Source organism: Cherax quadricarinatus, chromosome 52, assembly GCF_038502225.1.
Source record: "Cherax quadricarinatus isolate ZL_2023a chromosome 52, ASM3850222v1, whole genome shotgun sequence".
NCBI lineage: Eukaryota > Metazoa > Arthropoda > Malacostraca > Decapoda > Parastacidae > Cherax > Cherax quadricarinatus.
Window position 1 is genome coordinate 18,833,691 of NC_091343.1, and position 16,694 is coordinate 18,850,384.

At 43.8% G+C, this 16,694-nt stretch overlaps 1 protein-coding gene across 13 annotated transcripts in view; it reads right to left on the bottom strand.

Moving 5' to 3' along the window:
* dlg1 (discs large 1) overlaps positions 1–16,694 on the bottom strand; it is a 1,301,051-nt gene that overhangs the window by 626,826 nt on the left and 657,531 nt on the right. The window contains exon 1 of one of the 13 annotated variants that reach the window (XM_070096112.1): positions 7,233–7,451. The exons of the other annotated variants lie outside the window; for them this stretch is intronic. Within the exon in view, the coding sequence (XP_069952213.1) occupies positions 7,233–7,442 (210 nt within the window). The 5' untranslated portion in view covers positions 7,443–7,451. Of the gene's footprint in view, positions 1–7,232; positions 7,452–16,694 lie in introns of those variants that run through there. 13 annotated transcript variants of the gene reach the window in all.

The window sequence follows — 16,694 nt, forward strand, 5'->3', positions numbered from 1 at the left end:
TAACGTCTGTTGTACTATTGGTAGTACAATACACTACTGTAATATTAATAATACTTCACTTTGTGGCGAAAGAGGAAGTGAATAGACAAGAGGAGAGTATAAGATTCATAAGCCTGACTATAAGGGGATCATAGTATGAGGATAAGATACACAAGCCCAAGTATAAGGGGATCAGAGTATAAGATATATAAGCCTGTGTATAAGAGGATCAGAGTATAAGGTACATAAGCCTGTGTATAAGAGGATCAGAGTATAAGGTACATAAGCCTGTGTATAAGAGGATAAGAGTACAAGGAGCGCGAGTCTGGATATAAGTGTAAGAGGATCAGAGCCTAACAACGGTTGTGTGTAACGAGAGTTCATTGGTCTACCAGATATTAAGGTTAACGAGGTAATTACGATGGAACATTCAACTAGGTAATTGCAGTTACCCAATATGTCTGCTTCGTTATATCAGCCAATATGTCTGCTTCGTTATATCAGCCAATATGTCTGCTTCGTTATATCAGCCAATATGTCTGCTTCGTTATATCAGCCAATATGTCTGCTTCGTTATATCAGCCAATATGTCTGCTTCGTTATATCAGCCAATATGTCTGCTTCGTTATATCAGCCAATATGTCTGCTTCGTTATATCAGCCAATATGTCTGCTTCGTTATATCAGCCAATATGTCTGCTTCGCTACATCAGCCAATATGTCTGCTTCGTTATATCAGCCAATATGTCTGCTTCGCTACATCAGCCAATATGTCTGCTTCGTTATATCAGCCAGTATATTTTAGTTATTATGTGTGTAATTAACACTGTAACAGTTTTGCTAAATTTTGAAAATTAACAGTGTTCTGAAGGTTCCAAATGAGTGATTTGTGTGTTGTTGTGTTCCAAACGAGTAATTTGCTTAATCTTGTATACACAACCCGCACATGGGAGAAACTGATGACTACGTTTCGGTCGGTCTTGAACCATTAACTAGTCACACACTAACACGCGAAGGTAAGAGAGCCGGTATATATACAAGAGGAAGACAGGGACGGGACAAAGACAGGAAGAAGAAGAAATTGGAGGTGGTAGTAGTGATAGGGGTAACGCTGGTAGTGGAATTAGAAGAATTAGTTCCACTACCAGCGTTACTTCTACGATCTCCAATTTCTTGCTTCCTCCTGTCTGTCTCTCGTCCCTGTCTTCCTCTCGTATATTTATACTAGTTCCCTTACCTTTGTGTCTTAGTGTGTCACTAGTCAATGGTCCGAGGACCGAAACGTCGTCAGAAAAGTCTCTCTCTCCTGTGTGTGGGTTGTGTTTTGTTCCAGTCATGGTATTGTGCCTTTGTATTCATTAAGGTTTTAAGTGACCTGATTTGTACACCAAGAAGCTTCACATATTAAGTGATTTGTATCTTAAGTTTCTCAAGGATAGATTTATGATTTTTGTTCCTTAAAAAAAATCCACCCTAAGACTGATTTGTATAAAAAAAAATAACTAAAATTTTTTTGCTTTTACCAACAAGTTGTACCTATAATTCCTGATTTATTACGTTACACAAATCATCAAAATGTCACTGAGACAATCCACGACACATCAGTCGTTTTACACAAATCATAATCACAATTCGTTCCTAGTAGTGACGTCACATAACTGCATTGCAAAAATTTTTTTGGATGTGTAATGAAAAAAAAAATATCGAGCGAACCGCGGGGGCGTTGACCCCGAAACTCCCTCCCTAGATCGACTCCAGTTCCTCAGATCAAGAGCTCCCGAACGGACTGTGGAAATTAAGGGATGAAATGTGAGGAAGGCGAGGGACCGATAGATCGTCAGAGTGGGCGATAGATCCCCAGGGCGGGCGACAGATCCCCAGGGCGGGCGACAGATCCCCCAGGGCGGGCGATAGATCCCCAGGGAGGGCGATAGATCCCCAGAGTGGGCGATAGATCGCCTGGCGTCAGGTGGTACTGATTAAAGTGTTACTATCACCTTTAACACAGCTGGAACGGCCAGGCACAGACTCTCTTACTCCCTTTGTTTATATTGACTTCTTTGATGTTAAAGCCGATGTGTGTGTGTGTGTGTGTGTGTGTGTGTGTGTGTGTAGGTTTCCTTACACCAGCTGCCCCCTCTTGACCTTAGCAGTAAGTAGGTACATGAGTGTTAGTTGGCTATTGTGGGTCGCATCCTGGGATGTCAGGTCACATAGTTAATTAGTGATGGTACACCAGGAACATAACTCCGCTCCTGTAACTACCAATAGGTAATGGCAAGTAGGCGCTCTCTCTCTCTCTCTCTCTCCCTTCACAAACTATGCTCACCTATCAGTAAATAGGTGCGTCTCTCCTTGGTGAACACATTGAAATGCAAATTCACATATTAATAATAATAATAATAATAATAATAAAATAAAATAATAAATAGTTAACGTATTTATCGGCATATAAGTCGCACCTTTTTCCCACAAAAGTATTTGAAATTATCCTGCGTCTTATATGCTCAAGGTCAGGATCAAGGGTACGCTTGGGTTAGGCTTCAGCCTAACGTAAGAGGGTAATTAATTAATCCTTAAATGTGATTACCGATTAACCGCCTTAAATGCTGGAAAATATAATATAATATACATATATATATATATATATATATATATATATATATATATATATATATATATATATATATATATATATATAATATATATATATACACATATATATAGGTAGTAGGTTGGTAGACAGCAACCATCCAGGGAGGTACTACCGTCCTGCCAAGTGAATGTAAAACAAAAGCCTGTAATTGTTTTACATGATGGTAGGATTGCTGGTGTCTTTTGTCTGTCTCATAAACATGCAAGATTACAGGTATGTCTTGCTACTTCTACTTACACTTAGGTCACACTACACATACATGGACACGTTTATTTATACACACTCATCTGAGTTTTCTTTGATTTTATCTTAATAGTTCTTGGTCTTATTACTTTTCCTTTTATATCCATGGGGAAGTGGAATAAGAATATTTCCTCCGTAAGCCATGCGTGTTGTAAAAGTCAACTAAAATGCCGGGAACAATGGGCTAGTAACCCCTTTTCCTGTAAAGATTACTAAAAAGAATAAGAAGAAAATTGTCAAGGTGGGAAGTCTGAATGTGCGTGGATGTTGTGCAGATGATAAGAAAGAGATGATTGTGGATGTTATGAATGAGAAGAAGCTGGATGTCCTGGCTTTAAGTGAAACAAAGCTGAAGGGGGTGGGAGAGTTTCAGTGGAGAGGAATAAATGGGATTAGGTCAGGGGTTTCAAATAGAGTTAGAGCTAAAGAAGGAGTAGCAATAATGTTGAAGGATAAGCTATGGCAGGAAAAGAGGGACTATAAATGTATTAATTCAAGGATTATGTGGAGTAAAATAAAGATTGGATGTGAAAAGTGGGTTATAGTAAGCGTGTATGCACCTGGAGAAGAAAGAAGTGTAGAGGAGAGAGAGAGTTTTTGGGAAATGTTGAGTGAATGCGTGGGGAGTTTTGAATCAAGTGTGAGAGTAATGGTGGTTGGGGATTTCAATGCTAAAGTGGGTAAAAATGTTATGGAGGGAGTAGTAGGTAAATTTGGGGTGCCAGGGGTAAATGTAAATGGGGAGCCTTTAATTGAGCTATGTGTAGAAAGAGATTTGGTAATAAGTAATACATATTTTATGAAAAAGAGGATAAATAAATATACAAGGTATGATGTAGCACGTAATGAAAGTAGTTTGTTAGATTATGTATTGGTGGATAAAAGGTTGATGGGTAGGCTCCAGGATGTACATGTTTATAGAGGGGCAACTGATATATCGGATCATTATTTAGTTGTAGCTACAGTTAGAGTAAGAGGTAGATGGGAAAAGAGGAAGGTGGCAACAACAAGTAAGAGGGAGGTGAAAGTGTATAATCTAAGGGAGGAGGAAGTTCGGTGGAGATATAAGCAACTATTGGCAGAAAGGTGGGCTAGTGCAAAGATGAGTAGTGGGGGGGTTAAAGAGGGTTGGAATAGTTTTAAAAATGCAGTATTAGAATGTGGGGCAGAAGTTTGTGGTTATAGGAGGGTGGGGGCAGGTGGAAAGAGGAGTGATTGGTGGAATGATGAAGTAAAGGGTGTGATAAAAGAGAAAAAGTTAGCTTATGAGAGGTTTTTACAAGGCAGAAGTGTTATAAGAAGAGCAGAGTATATGGAGAGTAAAAGAAAGGTAAAGAGAGTGGTGAGAGAGTGCAAAAGGAGAGCAGATGATAGAGTGGGAGAGCCACTGTCAAGAAATTTTAATGAAAATAAGAAAATTTTTTGGAGTTAAACAAGTTAAGAAAGCCTAGGGAAAGTATGGATTTGTCAGTTAAAAACAGAGTAGAGGAGTTAGTAGATGGGGAGAGGGAGGTATTAGGTAGATGGCGAGAATATTTTGAGGAACTTTTAAATGTTGAGGAAGAAAGGGAGGTGGTAATTTCATGCACTGGCCAGGGAGGTATACCATCTTTTAGGAGTGAAGAAGAACAGAATGTAAGTGTGGGGGAGGTACGTGAGGCATTACGTAGAATGAAAGGGGGTAAAGCAGCTGGAACTGATGGCATCATGACAGAAATGTTAAAAGCAGGGGGGGATATAGTGTTGGAGTGGTTGGTACTTTTGTTTAATAAATGTATGAAAGAGGGGAAGGTACCTAGGGATTGGCGGAGAGCATGTATAGTCCCTTTATATAAAGGGAAAGGGGACAAAAGAGATTGTAAAAATTATAGAGGAATAAGTTTACTGAGTATACCAGGAAAAGTGTACGGTAGGGTTATTATTGAAAGAATTAGAGGTAAGACAGAATGTAGGATTGCGGATGAGCAAGGAGGTTTCAGAGTGGGTAGGGGATGTGTAGATCAAGTGTTTACATTGAAGCATATATGTGAACAGTATTTAGATAAAGGTAGGGAAGTTTTTATTGCATTTATGGATTTAGAAAAGGCATATGATAGAGTGGATAGGGGAGCAATGTGGCAGATGTTGCAAGTATATGGAATAAGTGGTAAGTTACTAAATGCTGTAAAGAGTTTTTATGAGGATAGTGAGGCTCAGGTTAGGGTGTGTAGAAGAGAGGGAGACTACTTCCCGGTAAAAGTAGGTCTTAGACAGGGATGTGTAACGTCACCATGGTTGTTTAATATATTTATAGATGGGGTTGTAAAGGAAGTAAATGCTAGGGTGTTCGGGAGAGGAGTGGAATTAAATTTTGGAGAATCAAATTCAAAATGGGAATTGACACAGTTACTTTTTGCTGATGATACTGTGCTTATGGGAGATTCTAAAGAAAAATTGCAAAGGTTAGTGGATGAGTTTGGGAATGTGTGTAAAGGTAGAAAGTTGAAAGTGAACATAGAAAAGAGTAAGGTGATGAGGGTATCAAATGATTTAGATAAAGAAAAATTGGATATCAAATTGGGGAGGAGTATGGAAGAAGTGAATGTTTTCAGATACTTGGGAGTTGACGTGTCGGCGGATGGATTTATGAAGGATGAGGTTAATCATAGAATTGATGAGGAAAAAAAGGTGAGTGGTGCATTGAGGTATATGTGGAGTCAAAAAACGTTATCTATGGAGGCAAAGAAGGGAATGTATGAAAGTATAGTAGTACCAACACTCTTATATGGGTGTGAAGCTTGGATGGTAAATGCAGCAGCGAGGACACGGTTGGAGGCAGTGGAGATGTCCTGTCTAAGGGCAATGTGTGGTGTAAATATTTTGCAGGAAATTCGGAGTGTGGAAATTAGGAAAAGGTGTGGAGTTAATAAAAGTATTAGTCAGAGGGCAGAAGAGGGGTTGTTGAGGTGGTTTGGTCATTTAGAGAGAATGGATCAAAGTAGAATGACATGGAGAGCGTATAAATCTGTAGGGGAAGGAAGGCGGGGTAGGGGTCGTCCTCGAAAGGGTTGGAGGGGGTAAAGGAGGTTTTGCGGGCAAGGAGCTTGGACTTCCAGCAAGCGTGCGTGAGCGTGTTAGGAGTGAATGGAGACGAATGGTACTTGGGACCTGACGATCTGTTGGAGTGTGAGCAGGGTAATATTTAGTGAAGGGATTCAGGGAAACCGGTTATTTTCATATAGTCGGACTTGAGTCCTGGAAATGAGAAGTACAATGCCTGCACTTTAAAGGAGGGGTTTGGGATATTGGCAGTTTGGAGGGATATGTTGTGTATCTTTATGTGTGTATGCTTCTAAACTGTTGTATTCTGAGTACCTCTGCAAAAACAGTGATAATGTGTGAGTGTGGTGAAAGTGTTGAATGATGATGAAAGCATTTTCTTTTTGGGGATTTTCTTTCTTTTTTGGGTCACCCTGCCTCGGTGGGAGACGGCCAACTTGTTGAAAATATATGAATATATATATATATATATATATATATATATATATATATATATATATATATATATATATATATATATATATATATATATATATATATATCCGAATAAGTAAAACTTGCGACTTTGACTTAAATAACAGCGCACTTCTTGCCGAATAAGGCAAACGAAAATTTGAGTATGCAATAACTTCGCAAAAATCATTCCGAATCTAACGAAAAATATATATTTCATTATCTTTGTTTATTAATAAAGTATTGTAAACCTGTATAAAATATATTTAGTTTTATTAGACTAAATTAAATTGCGCTTCTTATAATAAGGTTAGGTAAGTTTTCTAAGCTTCTTTTGGTACGAAATCGTTAATTTTTATATTAACATAAATGAAAAATATATCTCTACATAAGAGAAAATTTAAGAGAGGACTTAATTTTAAATGAGTTCTTGCTAACTGATCAGTTTTACCTATTCAGTACGACATTATATATATATATATATATATATATATATATATATATATATATATATATATATATATATATATATATATATACACACACACACACACACACACATACCTACTGTGGTAGAGTTTTAACGCAGTTCTCTACGCCTGCTGTAGGTTGTCTAAGAGCTGAGTAACCTCCGGCCATATGCTTTTAACAGGAGGAAAGCCATACATGGCAGTAATGGTGCATGCTAACAGCGTTTCCCAGCCACTTACCTTAACGTTATTAGTATTGACCGACGCCACTAGTGATTCACAGCCACTTACCTTGGCGTCGCTAGTACTGACCGACACTACTAGTGATTCACAGCCACTTACCTTGGCGTCACTAGTACTGACCGACGCCACCAGTGATTCACTGCCACTTACCTTGCGGGGCGTCGTAACGACCACTCTATCGGCGCCGTTGTTGTAGCAGTAGAGGGAAGTGAGGGAGGAGTTAGCGCCGTCAGCGCCACCTCCGGGGTTGCCGCTGGAGGCATACTGAGAGTACTCAGAGTACGAGATGGTGTCCACGAACGAGTCGAATCTTACCACCTTACGACGATGACGAGGAGGACACAGAGTGCACATTCTCATACCTGGAGCATGGTGCTGGAGACCTCTCTCTCTCTCTCTCTCTCTCTCTCTCTGTCTCTCTCTCTCTGTCTCTCTCTCTCTAGCTAGAGGACCCACCCGCCTTTAGCGGAACGAAGGATCAAGTTTTAACACTCCTTACGAACGACACTACACACGGATTTAGCGTTTCACACCATTAAAATTATTCACGAAGACACCGACTGATCCCATATTAGTGATTTTCTCATGAAAATGGAAGCCCAATTACTCAAAATCGCTTTTTTGAAGTTCGTTGGTTACTCTTACTGTCTTGTTCTTTATTGTATAGCTCTATCTTTATTTTTTAATTACTAACACTAAATCTATCCCATTACCTTAAGTTCCACTTAAAACAAGGATACTGGAAGATACTTCTTATCAAACGCATGTGTGAGACTTGGAAGAACTGGATGAAGTGTTTCGTTTCGGCTCTGGGAAAAGCAGCATCTTGCCTGTGATTCAGCGTATTGGAAGCGGCTTCAGACGATGGTACTTTGCCTTCGACGTATTGAAGGTGGCTTCAGACGATGGTACTTTGCCTTCGACGTATTGAAGGCGGCTTTAGACGATGGTATTTTGCTTTCGACGTATTGAAGGTGGCTTCAGACGATGGTATTTTGCCTTCGACGTATTGAAGGCGGCTTTAGACGATGGTATTTTGCTTTCGACGTATTGAAGGTGGCTTCAGACGATGGTACTTTGCCTTCGACGTATTGAAGGCGGCTTTAGACGATGGTATTTTGCTTTCGACGTATTGAAGGTGGCTTCAGACGATGGTACTTTGCCTTCGACGTATTGAAGGCGGCTTTAGACGATGGTATTTTGCTTTCGACGTATTGAAGGTGGCTTCAGACGATGGTACTTTGCCTTCGACGTATTGAAGGCGGCTTTAGACGATGGTATTTTGCTTTCGACGTATTGAAGGTGGCTTCAGACGATGGTACTTTGCCTTCGACGTATTGGAGGCGTCTTCAGACGATGGTATTTTGCCTTCGACGTATTGAGGGCGGCTTCAAACGATGATACCTTGCCTTCAGCGTGTCGATGGCGGCTTGAAACGCGACTGAAGCACTCTCAGCAAGGGCTCACTCCCCGACCCAGCCAACCGCGACAAGCGGCAGGCAATCATTGTTGTTGTCCTGTCCCAGACTCAACACTTCCAAGTCTGTTTTCACGCGAGGAAACTGCCTGTAGTCTTCACCGAGGCTCTGATCATCATTTCCTAAAACCACAAAGGGGTAAAAAAAAAAAGAAATGGATACACAAATCGTAACAAAAAACAGTTTTGTGGAAATGCAGTTGGATCTGTTGACACTTTGAACATTTCCTCCCATGACGGTAAAACGTACAATCGAAATAAACGAAATATTTAACAGCGTTATTGTCCATTAGGTTAATATAATATTCCATTAGGTTAATATAATATTCCATAACGCTGGAGCAGGGGAAGCAGGCGCTGCCGGAGGGACGCTTGCACACAGATATCAATACCACTACCAGGTCCATCCTCCCCTCCCGCCCTTCTCGTAGATACCACTACCATCTCCTCTCAACAGATACTACAACCCTCATCACTATCTACACTACAAACACCACTACCACCAGTTCCTCCCATTTTCCACAAGTACCACTACCGCCAAATACCCTCAGCTTTCACATGAGCCAATACCACTGTCTCTCCCCACACCACAGGAACCACCAGTCCCCATGCCACAGGTACCACCAGTCCCCATGCCACAGGTACCACCAGTCCCCATGCCACAGGTACCACAAGTCCCCATGCCACAGGTACCACAAGTTCCCATGCCACATGTACTACCAGTCCCCATGCCACAGGTACCACCAGTCCCAATCACACAGGTACCACCAGTCCCCATGCCACAGGTACTACCAGCCCCCATGCCACAGGTACTACCAGTCCCCATGCCACAGGTACCACCAGTCCCCATGCCACAGAAGCCACCAGTCCCCATGCCACAGGTACCACCAGTCCCCCATGCCACATTAAGTACCAGTCCCCATGCCACAGGAATCACCAGTCCCCATGCCACAAGTACCACCAGTCCCCATGAGACAGGTACCACCAGTCCCCATGAGACAGGTACCACCAGTCCCCATGCCACAGGAACCACCAGTCCCCATGACACAGGTACCACCAGTCCCCATGACACAGGTACCACCAGTCCTCATGCCACAGGTACCACCAGTCCCCATGCCACAGGTACCACAAGTCCCCATGCCACAGGTACTACCAGTCCCCATGCCACAGGTACCACCAATCCCCATCACACAGGTACCATCAGTCCCCATGCCACAGGTACTACCAGTCCCATGCCACAGGTACCACAAGTTCCCATGACACAGGTACCACCAGTCCCCATGACACAGGTACCACCAGTCCCCATGCCACAGGTACCACCAGTCCCAATGACACAGGTACCACCAGTCCCCATGCCACAGGAACCACAAGTCCCCATGCCACTGGTACCACCAGTCCCCATGCCACAGGAACCGCCAGTCCCCATGCCACAGGAACCGCCAGTCCCCATGCCACAGGTACCACCAGTCCCCATGCCACAGGAACCACCAGTCCCCATGCCACAGGTACCACCAGTCCCCATGCCACAGGAGCCACCAGTCCCCATGGCACAGGTACCACCAGTCCCCATGCCACAGGAACCACCAGTCCCCATGCCATAGGTACCACCAGTCCCCATGCCACAGGAACCACCAGTCCCCATGCCACAGGTACCACCAGTCCCCACACTACAGGTACCACCAGTCCCCACACTACAGGTACCACCAGTCCCCACACTACAGGTACCACCAGTCCCCACACTACAGGTACCACCAGTCCCCACACTACAGGTACCACCAGTCCCCACACTACAGGTACCACCAGTCCCCACACTACAGGTACCACCAGTCCCGACAACAAAGACCCGGGTACCGCTGCAGGTGTTTCTCGTTTCCTAAAGGAACTCTCATTTCCTCCGACTTCCGTTCCTCAAGTCGATGTCTTCCAGCGAGTCAGATAACACCCCCTTTTTTCTTCTTCTTCAGGAGCCCCTCTACTGAAGACAATGTATCTTAGTCTTCCTCCAATACTCTGGTGATACTCCACGAAGAGGGTATACCTACCTACCTGAAGTCTACCTGGAGGGCATTCCGGGGATCAACGTCCCCGCGGCCCGGTCCATAACCAGGCCTCCTGGTGGATCAAGGCCTGATTAGCGAGGTTGTTACTGCTGTATTAAGATACACTGTATCTTCAGATACATTAAGTCTGTATAACAATCCCAGCTGTTTTACCCTCTTTCATTTTATCCGCAGCCTCACACACCTTCACCACACTCACATCTGGTTATTCCTCACTCCTAAAAGATGTTATTCCTCCTTGTCCAGTGCATGAAATCACTGCCTCCTTCACACTTGTTTGAAGCGTAACGTTCTGCATCTAGAAGTTGTCGTTATGCTGAAGTTATCACGACACTGATAGCGTTCCTGCTCGAGGATATCTACCTGGAGTCTACCTGGAAGTCGTTCCGAGGGGTAACGTCCCCACGGCCAGGCCTCCCGGTGGATAAGGGCCTCACCAACCAGGCTCTTACTGCTGGCCGCACGCAATCCAACGTACGAACCACAGCCCAGATGTACTAGCCACGCAGATCCATCCAAACTCGGTTATTAATATCAGACTTTCCGGACACAACACCGTCACCGTTGACGTGTGAAAAACTAACTTCTCGCACTAGAGCTACAAACAACAACTCTCCAAACACACAAAAGCAACTGTATCCCTCCCATAATACCATGCTACCTACATTTCAAATTTATAGTTTACGTTGTCCCTCTTCAAGTATATAAAGACGAAGGTATCTCATTATTGTGGTCACACAACCGTGCTAAGAAATTATTCTAGCCAGACAGCTACCGCACGAACGATGGTGGATGTGCTTTCCTCTTTCGCTCAGTACCTTGGTGCTAAACAGCGGATGCAGTAAAGGAAATTTATACCTGGTTTCAGGGCACAAACTGCTGTTTTTTTCTCCGATAAAGGATAACAGATATCAGAGTCAGCCAGGGACAGTGCCACAGAGAACCAGCCAGGGACAGTGCCACAGAGAACCAGCCAGGGACAGTGCCACAGAGAACCAGCCAGGGACAGTGCCACAGAGAACCAGCCAGGGACAGTGCCACAGAGAACCAGCCAGGGACAGTGCCACAGAGAACCAGCCAGGGACAGTGCCACAGAGAACCAGCCAGGGACAGTGCCACAGAGAACCAGCCAGGGACAGTGCCACAGAGAACCAGCCAGGGACAGTGCCACAGAGAACCAGCCAGGGACAGTGCCACAGAGAGCCAGCCAGGGACCGTGCCACAGAGAACCAGCCAGAGACCGTGCCACAGAGAACCAGCCAGAGACCGTGCCACAGAGAACCAGCCAGGGACAGTGCCACAGAGAGCCAGCCAGGGACCGTGCCACAGAGAACCAGCCAGAGATCGTGCCACAGAGAACCAGCCAGGGACAGTGCCACAGAGAACCAGCCAGAGATAGTGCCACAGAGTCAGTCAGGAACAGTGCCACAGAGAACCAGCCAGGGACAGTGCCACAGAGAACCAGCCAGAGATAGTGCCACAGTCAGTCAGGAACAGTGCCACAGAGAACCAGCCAGGGACGGTGCCACAGAGTCAGCCAGGGACAGTGTTACAGTCAGGGACAGTGCCACAGAGAACCAGCCGGGGACAGTGCCACAGTCAGCCAGTGACAGTGCCACAGTCACCTAGAGACAATGCCACAGTCAGCCAGGGACAGTGCCATAGAGAGGCATCCAGGAATAGTGCCACAGAGCCACCGTGGGATAGTGCCACAGAAATCCAGCCAGGAACAATGCCACAGAGAGCCAGCCAGTGACAATGCCAAAGACAGCCAGCCAGGGACAGTGCGACAGAGAGTCAGCCAAGGATAGTGCCACAGTCACCCAGGAATAGTGCCACATTCAGCCAGTGTCAGTGCCACAGAAAGCCAGCCAGGGGCAGTGCCACAGTCACCCAGGGGTAGTACCACAGTCACCCAGGGGCAGTGCCAGTCACCCAGGGGCAGTGCCAGTCACCCAGGGGCAGTGCCAGTCACCTAGGGACAGTGCCAGTCACCTAGGGACAGTGCCAGTCACCCAGGGGCAGTGCCAGTCACCCAGGGGCAGTGCCAGTCACCCAGGGACAGTGCCAGTCACCCAGGGGCAGTGCCAGTCACCCAGGGGCAGTGCCAGTCACCCAGGGACAGTGCCAGTCACCCAGGGACAATGCCAGTCACCCAGGGGCAGTGCCAGTCACCCAGGGGCAGTGCCAGTCACCCAGGGGCAGTGCCAGTCACCTAGGGACAGTGCCAGTCACCCAGGGGCAGTGCCAGTCACCCAGGGACAGTGGCACAGCTAGTCAGCCAGCAGAAACTTAACCAACACGTAATATGGACCAGAATTCACTCACCCCAAAAATCAAGATACCTTACACGGCCAGAGTGGCACTTAGTTACCCCTGAAGGAACTCTGGCACTGTTCCTGAGACAATTTGGCACTGTTCCTAGGCAAAATTTGGCACAGTTCCATGGGGAAATTTTGTCACTATTCCTAGACAAAATTTGGCCCTGTTCATTTCCCCTAGGGAAAATCTTGGAAAGTTCGCACTATTCCTGGGGGGAACCTTGGAATTTTGGCACTGTTTTTGAAGGAATTTTGGCATAATTCCTGAAGGTTGACATCATTCCTAGAGGAGGACTGGCATCATTCCTGGAAGTGCCAGGTATATTCCTAACCCTAAATCAATAAAGAATATTCTCTGTAGCAACAGATTTTGTGCATCTCTCCGTGTTAGTTACCATTTTGTCCTAGGCACATGTCGAGTAGACACTAGGCCTGTTATATATGTGTGCATCCATGTGTGTGTGTATATATATATATATATATATATATATATATATATGTGTGTGTGTGTATATATATATATATATATATATATATATATATATATATGTCGTGCCGAACATGTAAAACTGGTCAATTAGCAAGAACTCATTTAAAATTAAGTCCTTTCTGAAATTTTCTCTTATACGTTTAAAGATATATTTTTTTCATTAATGTTAATGTAAAAAATTTTAATTTTGCACCAAAAGAATCTTAGAAAACTTACCTAACCTTATTATAACAAGAACAATTTATTTTAGCCTAACCCAACTAAATATATTTTAAATACGTTTACAATAATTTAATACTAAAGAAACACAATCAAATATATTTTTTTTCGTTAGGTTCAGAATGATTTTGGCGAAATTATTGCATACACAAATTTTCACTTGGTCTATATGGCAAGATGAACGTTGCTATTTAAGCCAAGATCGCAAGTTCTGCCTATTCGGCACGACATATATATATATATATATATATATATATATATATATATATATATGATAGCTCTAGGCTAGGCTTTTCCTGTTGCAGCCAACACATCAGCAGCTTGCAAAATGGAGTGCCCATGTGAAGACGTCCTTTGGGTATGTACTTGCTTGGACATCCTCCTCTTTTCTGCAATTTTGCAAGCTGCTGATGATATGCTGATTGCAACACGAAAGGCCTAGAACTAACATTCTACTCCCCCCGTGGTTGTTTTGCATCCTGTATCGCTTCTTTTGCGATATATATATCTGCAGGTATCACTCTATATATACACTAGAAGGTCCGTACCTCTGTGTGTGTATATATATATATATATACACTGAGAGCTACACATTTCTCAGTGTACATAGAGATTACTTAACTCCAAAGTATTAGTCAGGATAAATCTTTCCCTGCTCACTTTTTGTCACATATTTTTTGCCTCTGAACTCTTCCTTCACCCATTCCTCCTCCATTCTTAATATCTCTCTCACACACACTTACCTCCCATCTTCTCTTAAACCGCCCACCCGTCACCTACACAGTGCCACCCCCCCCTCTCTCTCTCTCTCCCCTGTTTCCCTTCTCTGTCTCCCTCTTGTCTTCCTCTCTGACTCCCTCTCGACTTCCTCTCTGTCACCCATCATCCTCTTCTGCCTCTTCGCTTAACTAATAAATCTCTCCAAGAAGAGCTGTTTATAGTGGACTTAAAACCCGTCTCTCTCTCTCTCTCTCTCTCTCTCTCTCTCTCTTTCTCTCAGTCTCAACCTTTAACGCACTATATATTTTACCCTTAAATAAAACTAACATACTCAAAAACTGAAGCAACCATGAGTGGTGAGAGTGCATCTGGATGAGCTGTGGCAGTGCTCCCAGACTTTGAATCTCCAAACCTTTTACACAGTAAATTCTTTTTGGCACAATCCAACACGAGAAACTAATTACAATAGAGCTCGATACGGCGTAAACCGCCAGCGTCCCTATAAACTATCAACAAGCAAAACTAACTGAAATGTAAAGCGAGGCAATATCTTATACTATATTATATATATATATATATATATATATATATATATATATATATATATATATATATATATATATATATATATATATATATAAATAACATAATTTAAGAGATACATTGTTGATATAAAGATGACATATACAGTACATGAAGTGTGAGAAGATACATGTCTAGTACATATTGTTACGTGTTTGTCACTGATTATGATGTGAAAAGCTCATCCAGCTCTGAGGAGCTGGATGAGATAGCTCACCACCAGAGCTGGATGAAATAGCGTGAAATTCATGCTTGACGCTCACTGACGTGCACGCGCTGGAAAAGAAACATGGCTTGTGAACCAGGCTGCCCAGCTTATGTGACATGTGTGTGGCCGAGTGGATAAGAGCGCCACCTGGGAATCTTGTCCGTCCCAGTGGCAGTATCGAGTCCTGCTGACTGCGATCTTTCTCTGTATATAATCCTAAATATTTGCACTTGTTAAAGAAATACTCGCAGCTGACGGAATATATTTCTCACAAAGTTTGGCTTTCAATATACCAAACGAGATTTTATTTGTCTTCTTGTCTCTCCCTCTCTATCTCTGCTTGTGTCACTTTCTCACTATCTCTCTCTCTCTCTCTCTCTCTCTCTCTGCTTACCTCACTTTCTCACTCTGCTTGTCTCACTTTCTCACTATCTCTCTCTCTCTCTGCCTGTCTCACTTTCTCACTCTCTCTTTCCAGCTCTAACACTGTGTCTGGCTTTTTGTGTGTCCGGATAATTATGTGTGTGTGTGTGTGTGTGTATTACTACCCCCCACCCCCCACAGGATGTCACCCACAACAGTCCACTTACACCCGGGTACCTACTTACTGCCAGGTGAAAAGGGCAGGAAATGTGAGGAAACTAGCCCTCCCTCTCTCTCTCTCTCTCTTTCCAACTCGCCCAAGATTGAACCCGGGCGCTTCGGCTGTAAACCGAAGCGCCCTACCACTAAGCTATAAAATGCACTTCCTCCTAACCATCCCTCTAGCCACAGTCCCTCGCTATGTAATCATAAAGCAAGGGTACCTATCCATTAGGCTAGTGCAAGTTCCGTTCTCCACTCACACCTAGTCTTCCCCTCCCACTTCCACTCCCTCCTATATTCCTTCCCCTTCCCCTACCCCCCCCCCTCTCCTTCAAAAACATTACACAAAAAAGAGATAGAAGCCGAGCTTACGAGGGGAAAATAATGGCGACGAAGAACAGATAAAAGAGGGGAAGAGTAGAAGGGGGAATTACGAGAGGGGTAGGAGAACAAGGGGGAAGAGGTTAAAAAATAATAATATATTGGAAGGAGAGGGTGAGAGGTAGAGGGAATAACGGGAGGAGATGGAGGAATGGGAAAGAACGGGGGGAGATGAAGGAACAGAGAAGAACGGGTCGCAGAGAGGAAAACTGGGAGAAAAAAACTATACTGTGAGGGATTTCGACGTTTGTTAAAACCGTCATTCATCCCAAGCAAGACTTTATTTTAACCTAACTTACTATAAACTAACCCACCATAAACTAACCTAACCTAAACTAACCAAACCTAACCTAACATAAACTAACCTAAAAGAAACTAACCCAACCTAAACTAACCCAACCTAAACTAGCCTAACTTATACTCAGCTGACCTAAACTCACCTAACCTGCGTATAGAAAGTGTCGTAAAGTAGGAGGAGGAGGAAAGTAAACTACATAAACTGTAGAGGAAGTGTGATTGTTGATGGTATTGTGAAGAGCAACACAAACAACCACAATCACTGAATACTC